The sequence below is a fragment of the Nipponia nippon genome, unplaced genomic scaffold, assembly GCF_047370975.1.
Source record: "Nipponia nippon isolate SJK-2023a ecotype South Korea unplaced genomic scaffold, ASM4737097v1 scaffold_5, whole genome shotgun sequence".
Lineage (NCBI taxonomy): Eukaryota > Metazoa > Chordata > Aves > Pelecaniformes > Threskiornithidae > Nipponia > Nipponia nippon.
Genome location: NW_028262369.1, coordinates 23,909,935 through 23,927,169, shown reverse-complemented (window position 1 = coordinate 23,927,169; position 17,235 = coordinate 23,909,935). Strand labels below are relative to the sequence as shown.

The following is a 17,235-nucleotide window of genomic DNA, read 5'->3' as shown; positions in this document are numbered from 1 at the left end:
GGGCTTGGGGGTTTTATTTGAAGAGGGTGGGGAAAGGGACAGAATGTGTTACAGAGAGTGTCTTCTGCTTGTATCAGTATGTAACATAGATTCAGTCTAACTGCTGGAGATAGGGACTCATCACTCACTTCTGAAACATGCCTGTCTTCCAGCACTATGGCTTTGTTTCTGCCAGTCATTTACTACTCGTGTTGTTGGTATCAGTGTGCTGAAGAACCGCCTTGTTAGGGGCGTTGGTTCCTGCAATGCTTTGGCTGGTTTTCTTCACAGTACTCTTCTGACTGACTTTCCAAGTAAAAGAGATGTCCTCTGGGTCTAGATGTGCTTATACATTTTTGTTAGAAAGATGCATTTGCATTTAGCCTAAAAAACTAAATGCAATACTCAGCTCACATTTGGAAAGGAACTCACTTGGGCATAGTAATATACACAAATGAATGAGTCTTCTTACAAACCTCTTTGGAAGATATAAAAATAGGAATGAATGGTTGTGACATATTTCTTTCTGCTATGAAATTTTGTCCCATTTAGAGAAGATTATTAAGGAATTGGTCAAATGGTGAAGCATAAAAAGACATATTAGCAATTCATACTAGAAATTATTCTGAAGTGTCTGTTTGGTGTTAGTGTGGGTTTACTGAGGGCAGCGTAAACCAGGGGGAGCCTCTTTGTCTGGACAGTCCAGGTGATGCATTGTGAAGTAGTGGAATTGCTCTAAGTTGAAGCAAGGTCAGACTTGCACTTCTTGGTTATTTGTGCTTTGTTAAATCTACTTATTGTAGTTTGATTTGTTGTGGTTAATCCCATAAAAATTATTTATTACCCTTAGACACACACTTAGATCCTCAGAAGATATTTAGGCATCTAAGTTCTATACAGATTTCCCTTGAAATTTGGATCTCAGCTATCTGGCAAATATATCTTCTTTTAAAAGCCTTGATAATTGGTGATATAAGTATGAATAATATGAATGTTCCATTAACATTATATTCAGTGCACATCAGCTGACTGAATTCCTATCTTTTAGAAGTTCAACCTTTTAGATTTGAGTTGTTAATTGATCAGTTAATAGGCCTTTCTGTATTTAGCTGTATTTTACCTCACACTTATTTTTGAAGATCATTGAATGCCTCTGTCTGCCCCTGTTTAGACCTTCTGTATTTTGGATTTTTGTGTGGTTGAGAGAGGAAATGTACCATGGTGAGGTCTTGTTTAAATCTCATCTATAGTCTATTTTAACAAGACTTTTCCTGTGCACCAGGGGATATCCATCAGCTATGTGAGAAGAACATTCAAAGACAGACAGAATTTGAAAGAGCAAATACAATGATTACAGTTCCCAAATTTTGTTTGTTTGGAAGGAGACGTCTTTACTAACTCCATAAAGAAGTAACAGTTTCTTATCATCAGGGTTCCTAACAGGTTAAGCAAAAAACTTTCTTCTGTAACATCATTTAGAAGCATCTTCTATTTTATGTTTTTTTCAGAAACAAAGTCTTACAGACTTTCAGGAAAAATCCCTCTGAATCCATCCATGGATTCTTTAAGTGTCATCATCCTGGAAAAATCTTGTTCCAGACTTAATTCTTTGTTCTTTTTGGACATTCCTCTTCAGTATTCTTCTTCCGCAGCACACTGGCTGTGTTTATTTCTCTTCTACAACCATCGTTCTGTTAGTAAAGGGTAATATACTGAGATGGATTATTTTCTGCAAATCCAGCTTTGTTCTTTATCCCCTTCCCTCCAGTGTACTTTAGGACAGTAAGCAGAAGAGAGAAGCTTTTCAAGTATCAAAAGTGGCAACATGAAGACTATAATGCAGTCATATAAGAGGATATAATCTTTAAGCAATTCATATCCACCATTACTTACTGGAAGTTGTACCTTTCTGCAGAAATTATAGGTATGACATAGTACAGTCATGTTGCATTCGCTTTGGATACGTATGCATTATGTAAATGGTCAGTGGCAGGTCATTCTGAGTGGTCTTCAGACAAGTAAGAGCAGGATTTAATCTTCAGTCTGCAGAGATATTTCAGAGAAAGGAAAGTCATGAGTAAGTAGGTCACCATCAGAGTAAGCTCCTCAGCCAACTGAACGATTACGAGAAGGTTCAATCTCCTTCTGATGTTCATATGTGCAAGTTTATCACTTGAATGTGTATATGAGATGCATTTGTAAAGCATGATCAAAATAGACAGCAGAGAAGAAGCTGTAGACTATTCATGGCAGGTGTTGTCATTGACAACCAGTGATTTATAACTTCTCAGGAATATTCCTGAATCTTTCACACACTTCCAAACATTCCTTAGAATACAGTGCACATCGTATGCTGGAGTATCCCAGGATACTGAGTGCCCTTCCCAGTGATCCCCACGATGAGTCATTTTGGAAACAAAACTTGCTTGGAGGAGGAGTAGATCCTTAAGAGGATTTCTTAGCTATAAGGTGCTCCATTCAATGAACCACTTGGAAAACCTCTGTTCTCATGAAATTGTCTGTGCTGTACTGTATTGTGTTGTGGAAGGCTGTGCACTAGTTTCCTATCTGCATTGGTGCTGCTGCCAGTACTCAACCCAGCTGGGCAGTAGCCAGCAGAGAGGATCTGAGCTGGCTGACCAAAGGACCAGATGTGCAGTGAGTGCTGGCACATGGATGCCAATGCTTCAGTGACTCCTCAGTAGTTCCAACAGATGGTGGTAAGATCCAAGTTTCTTTGGTGATAAGCTAGCAAAGTGATTCATGGAGCCTCACTTGATGATGGCAGTTTTTTGGGCATGACTCTATGAATGCACCATATGTCTTCTCTGGACCAGTGTGGTTAGGATTCAGTGTCTGGCAGATGGTAAACTGATCACCTATAGGGTGGCTTTAGCATCACTATCAGTTTTAGAATTTATTTCAACACATTGAAAATTCAAGCAGTTAGATCTCTATCTCCTACACAGCATACTTTTGTTACCTGCAAGTTAGATTATTTGGTGGTCAGTGTAGCTCACCGCAGTACTCCAGTATTGCAAAGCCATCGTATTGCTGGCATCTTACAAAGTTTCCCAGACATTAGCCCACTTGAACTCTTTACCAGACAGTGAAGGATTTAAATACTATGTGTGACAGCAGTATTTACATAAGTGGTTTTAGGCTTCCATGTATTGCTACTTACACTCTAGTGACTTTATATCTGGAGCTGGCTGAAACGTTAAATTGACCATGATCTTGTAAACCTAGGATATACAGCAGCCTGTGCTGTAGAGCATTCAAGCATTTCCACAGAATATGACAGCATAGATCCTGCAAGCCAAAAAGCAAGGAAGAAAAGGCAAAGAAAGGAAAAAAATAAGAATGAGATGGTATGTTAGGAAGACAAATGAAGGAGAAACACGATTACAAGAAACAAGAAATACAGCACAAAGGGAAGAAGCCAAGGAAGTGGGTGTGTGAGCAGAAAGAGAAGAAGGGATGAAAGTCAACCAGTGGAATGGTTCCCATTATACTAATTTCCTCCATAGTAAGCATTGCCATTGAGATTTTTATCAGGACAAGGCCTACCAGGGAAACTCTGCAGGATAGTACTCTCTGTTTGTGCCAAAGTGGCAAAAACTTTATGTCACATATCTGGGAAGACATTGTGCCCTTCTCTATCAAAATTCTCCACAGGGTCACCAAAATATCAGTGCCTGTTAGCTGTCCTGTCAGCCAGCTTCAAGCAAATCAAAGTGATAATTCCTGCTAACTCGCTCCAGAGCTACACAGTATAAAAGGACATTTTGTAATATCCTATTCCGTACAACTATCTGTGGCTGCTCCTCAATGCTGTCAGCTGGCAGACTAATGTAACCTTCTACTTTCCTTTGAATATTGACAAAAACAAAGCGGTGCAAGTTCATTCCGATACAGGCACCTCAGATCAGGGGATGGTAATGTAAGACAGCCAAAAGATGAGAGAGCCACACCACAAGGGTAAGAAAGTTGAGTAGAAACCATAAATAGCATAACACTGACCAACAGAGGAGCGTTGCTTTTGCGACAGCAAAAAGCAATGCTCCAGTTTACAATGTCAGGATAGCTGACTGTGTAGGTGAAGATTTTTATTTTCTCCACTCACTTTGAAATAATATGATGCTGAAGGAAAAACAGTTTCCTAACAGATGGCCTCAAGGTCAGGGTTTAGTAATTACTAGATACCCTACCCAAACTGCCATCGACTCTCATATCCCAGGCAGGGGAGGGCAGAGAGGAAGGCTTGCAAATGGTTAAAGCTTCAGCTAAACAAAAGTCAGGAACCGTGTAATTAAAACTCTACCTTTGTTGTATTGTAAAGAGTTAGCCTGTGACATAGGAAATATTTAAAGGAGCAGGCTGTTCAGCTAATTTGTGTGTGAGTGAACTGCTTAGACAGTCCTATCCTAAATTAACTGTAAGGCCACCCACTGAGATTGCCTCATAAAGGGCCATGATTGCTCAGCTTCGTTTTGTATAACCGTTCAATAATTACTAGATAAATGCATAACTAAAAGCTCTATTACACTAATAATTTGTACTGAGATAGATGTGTGGGACACCATGCTGGGTTAATTTGTCATCCCTGCAGCAAACTTCTGAAGAGGGCTCTTTTGCAGAGGAATTGTGTTAATATGTTGCTCCAGTGAGGACATGTTAGAGCAACAAGATGACTTGGTCGCTTAATCTCCTAAAGAGGCAAAATGCCTGGAGGGTAAGTGCCAGAAAGAAGAATGGGGGGTGATTAACACAGTGGACCCAGATTTAAACTCATCCTGACAAAAGGAGCTGATCTAACTGAGCAAAAGAATGAAAAAAGGGGAGTGTTAAAAATACTTAATAGGATTTCATGCATCCCTAAAAATAATATAAAAATAAAGTGCTGCAGGAACAAAGTGTTTTACCCATGCTTTTACTGATTCTGTGTTCAGTTTCTTTGCTCTCTTTGATGTATCCATGAAGTTAAACTATATGCTTTAAACAGTGCAGTGAACTATAATATTTTTATCTCTGCTTTATGCTAAATTCTTCTAGCTTCAGACACACACAAAAAGCACATTATTGCTTTAAATATGGAACCCATGTTTAAGCATCAGAGCTCTGGATTTTCAACCTCCTCTATTGACAGAACCATAAATCATGTTAAAGTTAAGTGAATTACTGTAGCGTGGAACTATAGCTTTAACAATGTTTATGTAGTATCAGCTTACCATCTACAGAATGAAAGGGGAAAAAAACACTGATATTAGAAATGGGAATGTGGAGTCCTATTAACTTAACAGCAATATATCACTCCAAAGTCACAGATTCCATTACCATGCCCTTTTTAGTATCAAAGCAGAATTATATCATCACACACATAAAGGTTGTGGGTTTTAAGAGAATTTACATTTCTATTGTAAACTTATCAACTGCATTTCATTATAAGAAAGACATGATATATTCTCCTAGCAGTAGTTTTTATCTTACATATAGGAATACATCATGTGTATTAAAAACAATAATAATATGCAAAAGTTGCCAGCATTTGATGTGAAGTAGGAATTCTACGAATAGGTTAAATTAGGTTTTTTTGACCTCTAGCTATGGTCTGGGAAGGGAGGAGTGCTTTCTATAGGTATGATTTTTATTTCTGTACCTATGTAATCAGTTCTATAGTATTCTCATCTTCCAAAGGCAGAAGAATTTTGACATGTTTTAAAACAATCTGCTCAAAATAGCTAACTTAACTGGCCCCCTGCCTATGCCAGAATCTGGAACCAGCGCTCACTTCAGCTCTACAGGTTTTCAAAAGCAGCCTGTAATACTCACAATCCAGAGTACACCAATAAACCCTGTGCCCAAACATAGCTTTAAGCATATTTTCCTTTTGCAAGAAACTCTGTGGGCCCTAGCAAAACATCCTTGTGCCTCCCACTTGCTACTGCAAAATCTCTTACAGAAGGAGTATTTCTGAACAAAGGGTCCAGGTGCCTTATACCACTCTTCAGAGCAGCAAAAAGGGGCTGATAGCCAGCCCCCACTTGGAGATACCATGGGTCTGTTTTTTCAGCAGTGCTTAGCCGACCACCTGCACTTGACTTCTGGAGCTGAGAGGTGGACATTCTGCAATTCAGTCCTTCTTTTAGATGGCCATGGGCAGGAACAGATCCTCCATCCATCATATTTAGGGTATTGGTATATATCTTGCATTGATCAGCTTTTAATGTTACGTTTTCAATGTTTCATCTATGTTTGCCCATATAATGTGGAAGTAAGTATCAGTGATACCTAAATTTTACCCATGCTAAGAGGGTAAGGCCTATTTTTGTTCTCCCTCTCCATGATTTCCCAGTCTTGTCACAGCAAATGGGAATGCAAGACAGGATCAGTCTGACTTTAGCTCAGCCATGGACCTGACAGACGTGTTAGTAAACAGCCACTTTGCAGCATTTTGGGACTTAAGCAATGCTTAAGTTTTCCACTGATCTGAATTCCCTTCAAAGGGCTGGACCTAGGACTGGTCAGTCCTACCCTCAGCAGCTCCATATTTAAGTAGAGGCAAGCCCTTGCTAACCTGAATAAGGGATTGCTCTACATTTAACACCCTAAAGTCTATTCCTAATGGGCAGTAAGAAAAATGAGGACTTTCAGAAACCTTTGAAAGAGTTACAGGGACACAGCTCCCATTGAAATTCAAAAGCAGTTAATGAATTCTCTCAGGACCTCTGCAAATCCCAGCCCAAGTTTCTTAATTATTTTTTTCTTGTTTGGGTAACTGCTTTCATCACAAAAATCTGTGGGCTTAAAGCTATTGTTTTAGCCTTCTATTCTTTACCTCTTGTATTGTATTATACACAGAAGTGTAAGTTCCTTTCAACAAATTTGGATTATTGCCAGATCTCCTTATTAAAAAGTCACTCTTCATATTTCCGATAAACACAGCCGTTTCATGGTGTTTGAAAGCATTTCACATCAGCCAGCATGGTGGCTTAGCCAATTAGTACTCTAATATGGTCAATTTTCAGAATAAGTACCTTTGGGGTACAAAGGGTGGGATACATCTTGCATAATTTGAACTGGCACTTGCATCACTTAAATGCTAGGAGCAAGCTTACAGCATGCAGGGAGTTAAAGCAACTTAGAAGCCTGAAGTGGAAATATCTAGCAGAACAAACTGTTCTATAACATTTCCAGGGAAATGACTTTTAAAAAAATACTTTCTTAATTGTAATGAAGCCAATTATAATGGCCTCAAAAACAAGCTGATAAAAATGATCCTGTTTCATTATGATTATGATGTTACTATTCCTAGGAAGATTGATCAATGTTTAATGAGCTATTAGTAAACTCAATTATCACTTTAGAGAGGAGGTATCTAACCACTGTGCCCTAGTGAAGCCAGTCCACTGTTGGCCTGGTCTGATGGACTGGCCCTTGTGCCTGTGAAGGAACAGTGGTTTTGATTCCCCAGACCACTACTTCTTTGAACAGGCAAGGAGTGCAGGGTGATAGTAGGCTTTTCCTGAGCGGGAGAAGAGCAACGCTAAATGACCCTTTCAAAGACTTCAAACGACTTCATGAAGAAAGAAATTTCATCCAGTCATCTGGACTTGAAGGGGTTGGCAAGGCTTTTTGGAAGAGGAGATGGAAGGTGGATGGATCAATATGTCTCCCCCATATGTTGGGCTGTGCTGGTGGAGAAATCTGTCTGAGCACTAGGTGCAATCATGAAATCCCTGTACGACATCAGTGAGCACTCCCTGGGAGAAAGGATCCCATGCGTCTTTATTAGGACTGCTCCTTTGTTCTAGGAGAAGGGCCTGAGAAGGGTACTAAATATCTGAAGAAAAGTATAACCTGTTTCGAGTTAACTGATTCTTTATTATCTGATCATTCAGTTGAATAGAATTCACAATTTTGTCTCTTCTTCATTTGTCTTAGACATGTGAAGTGCTAACCTAACCAATGAATGCAACTTATTTTATTAGTTACTATGTTATTGGCTACCACAAATCAAGAAGGGAAAAGACAAGACAAGCCTGCATAATCAGACATTTGAGTTCAGCATTGTGAAAAATCCTCTTACTTCTGTGCTGCACAGCACCACAAACTCATAAAACACTAAAAAATCCAGTATAGCACGCAACAGCTGTACTGCATAATTACTTGGCCCAATAGCAGTAGTTTTAAAATACTGGTATATCTGTTGCAGGCCACCATACATTATCATCTCATTTTCAATAAAAAGTCTGGGATGTTTCAGATGAGCTTCAATGGAATTAGAATCATGTGTGCTTTGAAATATTTATGCTTGCCTTGAGATGGAAGGATAATTCCTGCCTCCAACCCCCACACACAAATAGCAGATTTAATAATGCCAGATAGTCCAGCTCCTCCATACCTACAGCAGGTAGAAATGAAGTTCTGATCTGGAATACACATATTTTCATAGGTTGTAGAACTTATATTTTACGTCATTTAGTGAGGTCAGTAATAAAATATAAATGTCACAGGCTGAAAGACGCCAAGAGAAATATGGTTTGGCATCATAGAGCTGCTTAGGGATACATAAATAATAAGTCAATAAGTAAATAAATAATAGACAAAGACCTGTTTTATCTTCCATTTGAAGATCTCAAAGAATTTACAATCACTGATTGAGACTTGTAATATCCCATCAGAAGCACATAAGTAGTAATAGCCCCTTCTTATACACAGGAAAACTTGCATCAGTCTAGGCATGGTTTTCAGAAGCAATGACTTAATAATTTTTATTAAGCGTTTCTGAAAATCATGACTGAAAGGGCTTTTCCGTGGTCACTTTCCCCTTTTACAGGCAAACAGGGAAAATAGCAACCTGCTCCACTACCTCACGTCCTTTAACTGATTAAAAATGTTTGTGAGGATCCATATATTTGGAAACACAGTTGTGTTCAGAACTTGTTTGAAAGGCCATCTTTGCATACACCAGAGTTGGTGACCACAACACAGCTATCGGAGTAATGGTCTGTATCTGGGCCAGCAGATTTTAGACTTTAGCATTTAATTCCCTCTCTCTAGTATAAGGCAGGCACACTTGTAATTTTGATCAGTTTAATAGTAGTAGATTCTTCCTCTTATCAAACAGCTCTTCCTTTTGCCCCTTGAGAAATTTGGTATTTCCCAGTCAGAGACTGCAAAAACAAACCTTTTGGAGGTCCTTATTCCATTCGTTACTTCTTATGCTAATCTACCTACTCTGATAAAATGAACCCTACATGTTAGTATATGGCACAGACTGAGGGCTGATGCCTATTGGGCCTTGTTTCCTTTCCCTGGTCTTTCCCGTGATCAGCAGAAAGCCCTTCAAGGCTGTACTGAGGAATTGGCCAAGACTCCCAAGACAAACCACTTTCTCCTTCTTGCAGTACTTTACTTTCCTGAATTATTGTTGATCATTTCTGCATTCATTTTTCTTCTCTCTTGCTTTGGGAAGATCACCAATAAATGCTTTCCAGTTTGTTTTTTACCTTGACATGCTGAGGAGGTCAAGGCAACAAAGGCTCACTACTTACATGCCTATGAGTATTTCTAATAACCATAACATGTCTTTCATATAGCAAATCAAATTATTAAATGAAGAGCCATACCTTGGAAAAGCTAAATACAGTGTGGTCTCAGGCCTAGCTTTGAATTTCCACATGTTCCCTGGGTACAATTTTTTATTCCTTCTTGTTTGATTGAAACAGCATTTCTATCTCCTTATCACCTAGCGGAAGGAAAGGAATTAATTTGTTCCCAGATGTGTACAAAGGACAGTGCAGTTGCATAACAATTTCAAATAGTATTAACAGAGCTTGTGCTAAAATGAAATCTTTTATAAATGTTTAAAAAATCCCCTATTTTTTACTTAATTAGATGTTTGCCACATAAATTTTCATTTCTCACTTTTATCTTCATCCTTCACCTTCCATTTGGCATACAAGGAAAGGGGGAACTATATAAGGAGATACAAAGGAAGAGAGGAAGAATATGTTTTGCATCAAAGAAATGACAGAAATGTTGTACGCTAATGAAAATTTTGTTGTAGTCATCAAAATGCTTACCACCAACTTCTGTTGAACGAATATTTGTGGCAAAATATTTTGACAAGCTCTAAAATGACTGTTGCTTCCGGGAGAAGGTGATGATACATTCATACCTGTGAAGTGGCTATGACCTAAGTGTCATTAAAGCAGTTACACCTCGGAGGTTGGTGTAAGTGAGATCAGAGGCTGACATTTTGGGTGGAATTCATCTAACTGAAGGTGGATGCATAGACTGGAGCTAGTACCAGTGGGCTGCCTTCACACCCACTGGTGAGCCACTCAGGGTGGTCAATGAAGTCTAGTTAAAGGAGTGGTCTGGTTTTGGATGAGATGAATGGCTCCTTAGACACCATTAGTTCTGTTTAGGTCTTCATTGATTCTAAGATAATTAGCTCCATGGTAGACACCCACATTTACTAAGGTGAATCCCACATTATCTCTGCCTTTAATAGCACACTTCAAAGTTACAGACTCTCCCAGGAGTTTGGGCAAAGGAAAATAGCCTTCATTTCTTCCTTTGAGGATTTGGGTTCTTTATATGAAGAGTTTTCAACTGTACTATAATTTAAGATGCAAACTCAGAACAAAGCTATTTGTCTTAAAAGTGAATAAGAAATAATTAACTAGGTTTGTAAAAAACAAGAGATAAGCCCAGATGTGCAGACAGGTTGAACAGGCTGGGCACACAGGTGTTTGCCTTGGCCATGGAACAACTGTCAACATTTCCGTAACAAGGAGCATGGGATATGCTGCTTCTTGTTTCCTTTTCCCAAATGCAGCATTGCAGAGCTAGCACGGCTGTGGGAAGACACTGTTTTCCGCTCAGCCCACATGCCACAATACCTAGCTGTTATAAGATAGGTATAGCCCATGCTTTCAGAAGAGTTTCACTGGATATACATCTACTTTGATCAGAGATAGTTGAAGGCTGCATGCTACCTTTTGGTTCCTCATGTCCATGCTTTCTTTCTGTGGTGTTTCCCGTTCAGTACCACACATTTAGTAGGCATTTCTCTTTCTGTTGTGAGTATTTTAAACAGTATTAAGGGGAGCAGACTGGGAAGACTCGTGGTGTTAACAAGAATACAGGGGAGCTTTTCATGGCAAGGATGAGCGCTTCATATTCATCCCATATCAGCACCCCAGGCATGAGTGCAGCTCTTCTTGGTGGTGGTGTCAAAGCAATCATTCCTATCCAGTCGTGGAGAAAGAAGTACATAGAAGTGCTGAAGAACCCTTAATGAATGTTTATAGGATAATGCAGTAGGTTTCCTTGCTGCTGTCTCTGAGTACATGTTTTATCCACATCTTCAGGCTCTGAGTTGCTAATGGTTTAATAATACTTAAGAAAAAAATCATTAATAAAGTGTCATATTATTAAACTGGCAATGAACAAGACTAAGAAGCAGATTTTAGCTTTTATTTAACTGAAGGTTTTTCATAACATTCATCATGAAATGAGTGTTTGCTCATTTGTATTTGATTTTAGTTAACTTTCCTGCATCTCTCCAATTTTTCGAGAAGTGCCAAGGGCTTTTTTTTCCCCTCTTGTATATTTAACTTACTTCAAAGCCAACACATGAGTTTCTGTAGGAAATTACCTCCCTTGCATAGCCTTTATCTAATCAGTTATGTGTGGTGTACAAGTGCAGTATATGCACATGGACACCCTTGAAAGATTACTAGGATAGCATGCCAAGGGAGCAACAGGGATGTAATGATGACTGGTGAGAAATACACTACGATTTACAGATGAGCTTGTGCACAACCAGATTAATTGGCCATTCTAAAGGAAGAGTGAATTCTCATTTTAAAGGGGAAAGGGAGAATTCATAGCACTATGACTAGCAGCAGTTTGCTACCTCGTGGTGACAACTAACAGTGGAAAGCACTGTTAGCTCACAAGGGTCCAACCCAATATATCTTGAAGGCCAGAGAACTGGGCAAAGGTGTCACATAATGTAGGAGAGCATAAGGCTCTTCAGCTGCACTTGTAGTTCTGCTGAAATGAGCTGAGGGTAAAATCTGTCATTGCCAACGGGCTTGTGTACATTACACCTTTACACCTTCACTGTAGTACATTTTCCAGCTGGCTTGTTGGCCCACAAATTCACCAAATTAAACTTCATCCCTGAATGCAAGCTGGGGGCTTGCTGAAGATTTGAGCCTAACATTATTCAGGAGAAATGTAAATGTAATTTTCAAAACTATCTTGCCACTTTGTGCGTGTTCATTAGATGAAAACACGTTACTTAAAATAAATGTTCCTAAACTGAGGTGGGAAAAAAACCCCAACCACAGGAAGTGTTAGACCATCTTTAAATTATCAACCATTTATAGTACAATATAAAATGGATTCATATGTGTAAATCCAAGTTATATGAAATGTCAATTAAATCAACCCTAATCTCCCAAATATATTTTTTTATTGGCTGATTGATGAGGACTGCTCTTAAGGTGATGAATAGTTTTCACTTTCACAAAAGACTGCTGATTTCTTTATATGTGTCCACTAAAAATACAGAAAATCCTTCAAAATGTCTGGCTCCATTTGCTTTCAGGGTCTAGATGAAGTGAGTGTAGGACACAATGTGGTCTAATATATTAATTGTGAAGATCAGATGTATAAACAATACTGTACATTTAAAAAAAGACTAAAAGTAAAACTACAGCAGATTTAAACTGTTTTATTTTCCGAAGGCAAAACTCTATATAACTTTTTTTTTTTCTTTCCTATAGCAAGTCCACATGCAACACCATCGACTCTTCATTTTCCAACATCACCCATTATTCAACAGCCTGGGCCATACTTCTCACACCCAGCAATCCGCTATCATCCTCAGGAGACTCTGAAAGAGTTTGTCCAACTTGTCTGCCCCGACGCTGGTCAGCAGGCTGGACAGGTGGGGTTCCTAAATGTAAGGAAGCCGTTTTTATTTCTTCAGAAGTGTTTGTCCTATGTAAAATTAACCATGGGATTATGGGATTATTTTAACAGCATGTTGCACACAGGAACACACCTTGAATAGTCATTGGAAGGAAAAAAAATGCTGCTACTGCAAAAATATTTTAAAAAACAACAAAAAACCTCCCCAAAAAACCACTCGACCACATTGTGGTGAAATTAACTTAAACTGTCAGAGAAGCTGGTGATACAGTGACCTTTTGGGTCCCTCCACAAATGACTTTGCTGCATGCGTTGTAAGCCTAGTGGAACTAGGGTTAACAAAATATGAAGGCAGAATAATTTTTATTAATTATTTTTGAAGTTCAGGGGAGAGTGGGGAGAAGGAGCAGGAAAAGGGAGGGTGAGAAACAGATGTTTCAGATCAGCTAAGTTCATTAAAAAAAAAAAATACTGCCTTATAGCACTTTAGATCAAGTTGACCAGTACTTGAACTCAAGATGTTAAAAGTACAGTTTATTATGGTTTGTTATTTCTGTAAGCAGTTATCTTTTCCCCTTATCTCTATGAAAAATTAAGCAGAGTTCCAAAGCTTCAAATAACCATTTTCATTTTTTTTAATCAAATAAAGTGAATCATCTTGCTATTATTGAAATATCATTCCGGTCAAATACAGAATTTATAAATTTTATGTAAATCAAATCTAAAATAATGCTCTGAATATTTCATGAAATGTAATGCATGTAACTTTTTCCAGCCAATGAAGTAATAACTGGCAAAATTACTGTTTCTCTCCTGACATACATACAATTGAAAGTGTTAATGAGAATTAGTTTAATTATTAGCATCTAATTTATTATACTTATTTAATAAGCTATATTGTTCTCAGTGCTTTCCTTTCCCTAGCAGAAAAACTGGCTCTACTTATTCCAGCCAGTACTGGCTTTGAATAATGTCTGCAATATGTTAGCAGATACATTTATGTCTAGACAACAAATCAATATAGTGCTTTTCTTTTTCCTTGAGTATTCATTTGCTTAATTTATCCCAAACCATTCAGCATTATGAACTGTTAGCACACTCACAATGAACATACAGCAGGGGTCTTCTTGGCAGGAAAGGGACCTAATTGTGAGACAAGATACTGTTTGAGAGATGTCACTAATATATTAGTTTATTAAAGGTACTGGATGTTGGAAAAATAAATATCCCTGAAGGATTGCTTCTGACTGCAAACACTAGTAACTGCAGTCTTTGAAGTCAGTGGGAGTGCTGTTAAGTTAAATGCAGATGAATTTGAGTCTTATTTATGCCCTGAACCATTTTTGCTCTAGCACAAGTGTGATTTGCACCTACGTGACTTTAAGGCCTTTTGTCAGTGCCAAAGCAGGTGAAATGAAAATAAGGTCCCAAGCCTTTGCCAGTATGAGTATTTTGTCCCCAGTAATTCAGGCTAATGGAAACCCTAACAGGAATTAAAATATTATTTTCTTTAGCAGTACTTAGAATATGGATCTGTGTTTAAAGCTGAGCTTTTATCATCAATGGAAAAGCCAATGCTCAGTGCCAGAAGAACTGCAGTGAGATCAATTTGCAGAGTGCTGTCGAAAGTGATCTCATCATTTTTGTCACTAAAACGGAACACCTGATTCACAGGCTGTCCTACTTTCTCTTTATAATGGTATTTGGCATCTATTTGTATGGTTTTCAAGTGTCCAGGCTGTATTACGTTTAAAATGTAAACTTAACAAGTTGGGGGGAGGGGTGGCATTTTTTAAGCCTGCTTCTTGTTTTTGTGATTCTTGAAAACACTTTTGCTTATGGTCAGGTTTTTCTGGTGATTAATTGGAAGACCACACTTGTACAGGTGGGCCCATTCTGCCTGTTACTGACCACACCCCAGACTAAATGGAGGGGTTTTTTTTCTTAATGTGTAAAATGAAGCAGTTCTAAGCTCAGTCGTTTCTCCATATGATCCTAATAGCAACTAAACTGTGAGCTACACTACTGTTAACTCAAAAGGGATGTGGGAGAGCAGTTACTTTAATATATACTCATTCATTTTCCTGTAATAAGATATCAGCATGACTTTTAAGACCACCAAAAATGCTTGTTTTTTCTCTTAATGAGCAGTATCTTTAAGAAATTTACACTCAAGTCCAAGGCACTGATATCCTAAGGGTATAACAGAGGCATGAAACTGGGGGATTTAAGGGGTCAAAAATACTGTTTCAGCTCTCACTAAGCATGAGTTACTGGCTGCAGGAAATGTAAAAAATAGTAGAATTTAATCCAGGGCAGTTCAGACCAATTGCTAATAGGACAAATGTTTGAAAGTGAGGATTTCCATAGTTTCACATGGCTCACAGCATTTGAGACAAAGTTCCTTCAAGTCAACGGAGAATTTGACACGCCACTTTCTTTGCCACCTCTCAAGTAATTGTAAATGTATTGCACAGAGCTTTCAACTAGATTGTTATTACCGGAGGTTCCTAATAGCTGATTTTTAGTATAATTTTTGTCTGTTTGCTTGTTTTTTGGCAGCCCAATGGTAGCAGCCAAGGCAAGGTGCACAATCCATTCCTTCCTACCCCAATGTTGCCACCACCACCTCCGCCACCAATGGCTAGGCCTGTGCCTCTGCCAGTGCCAGACACAAAACCTCCAACTACATCAACAGAAGGAGGGGCCACCTCTCCCACTTCTCCAAGTAAGTATAGACAGAGCGGGGACCAAGGGCTAACAGTAGCACACAACATGCTGCAATAACCGTCTGTCGGCTATTCAGAGATGAGGACTGGACTAGCTCTCAGGATGCAGGAGAGGTCTCTGCTCTGTATATGATGGACAACATTCTGAGCTGGTTTTATATTAACAAGAAAAGAGTTAGCTTAAAGTTACAGTTTTATTTCTGACTTTGTTGGCATTTCACATAGCCATGTATGAGAGAAAGCAAGGCCAGTAGCTAAGCTGTGACACAGACCTCAGACCTTTGGGATCTTGTTTACTGTCATGAGGAGGCAAGTTGGTATCTCAAGTCAGGCTTTAGAGGATAGATACTACATGGAAGTCAGACATACAGCCTCATCGAAAACATTGCTGCTTATACACACTGGACTAAACTAACAACTCTTTCGAGTTCACTTCATTTATAGTTCTTTTGGGAATAAGTCTTCCTAGATCAACCCAGATGGCTTTCCCTTATGACTTGGTTCCCGAGCCCTGCATTTTGGGCAAGAAGCTATGGTATTTCTTAGGCCCAGGGAGAAAGCTTTAATCCTCTCTCCACCACCCACACGGCTCCCATATGTATTTTGTGTAGCCACAAGTCAAATATACAAATTCCTGGATACACACTTGGGGATACCACTTTGGACTCACTCTTCTGGGAAGCAAATGTGATTCAGCTGGGTTTGATGCTTTAAAAAATCTGGATGTTCAGGGAGTTAATTGTGAAATGATTTAATGAAGCTATGCTCAAACTGACATTTAAAAACAAAAGGCAAGCTTTCAGTGCTTTAATGGCAACTGTAGGGGACTTGTTCCACAGTGAAGGGAGTCCAAATAACATCCACAAACAAAAATCAATCTAATCGAAAGAGCAAATCCCTTTGTGTGCTTTTCAAGCTTATTATTTAAATGCTATATGCAACCACTGCTTGATGTGCAAAGAGGTATTTGCTATTCAGACCATGTGAAGCCTACATTTTTAAAGCTTTATAGACTGTTCAGGAGCTTTGCACAGGTTCCAGGGGGCATTTTTAAAATCTGGTAGTTCTCGGAGTTTTGCATTGCCTTCTGCTACGCGATAGTGCACAACTGCAAACTCAGCAAGATGCTCTGGCTCGCTTAGAAATTAAAATGGGTTTTAGTATGAGACAGTCTGGTAAGATTGTGAACATGATCTTCTAGAATCAGGACTTCTAGAATTGATCAGCAGATTTTTGTTGAGCTAAGAAGTTGATTCATTCCCTCCCCTCCACTCCTCTTTCTGATCTTAGACCAATACTTGTGCTATCAGGAAGTTTTGATGCTCTCTGATGGGAGATACTGTCTTTTAAGTCCTATCAATAAGATTCAGCGGTGGAATCTAAAAGGTTAATGTTTAGTCATAATTATCACTGAATATAGTCAGCAATGCCTTACTACTTCCTTGTCTTCAGAACCGGGAAAAATGAAACTAGGTCAGTGTATATTTGTCATTACGGTTGTGACTCAGTTTACTGGCAGTGTGTGGTGTCTAAAAGAAAAAAATTCCCAACATCATTTTAGCAGTAATCT

At 38.8% G+C, this 17,235-nt stretch overlaps 1 protein-coding gene across 12 annotated transcripts in view; it reads left to right on the top strand.

Annotated features, from left to right (window-relative positions):
- The window catches only part of NFIA (nuclear factor I A), a 254,757-nt gene that overhangs the window by 201,876 nt on the left and 35,646 nt on the right, over positions 1-17,235 (top strand). For 10 of the 12 annotated variants that reach the window (XM_087730425.1, XM_087730429.1, XM_009461223.2 and 7 more), the window contains 2 exons: positions 12,789-12,967; positions 15,499-15,664. In XM_087730425.1, the coding sequence (XP_087586551.1) occupies positions 12,789-12,967; positions 15,499-15,664 (345 nt within the window). The remainder of the gene's footprint in view (positions 1-12,788; positions 12,968-15,498; positions 15,665-17,235) is intronic. The other 2 variants (XM_009461225.2, XM_087730423.1) reach the window with 1 other exon arrangement.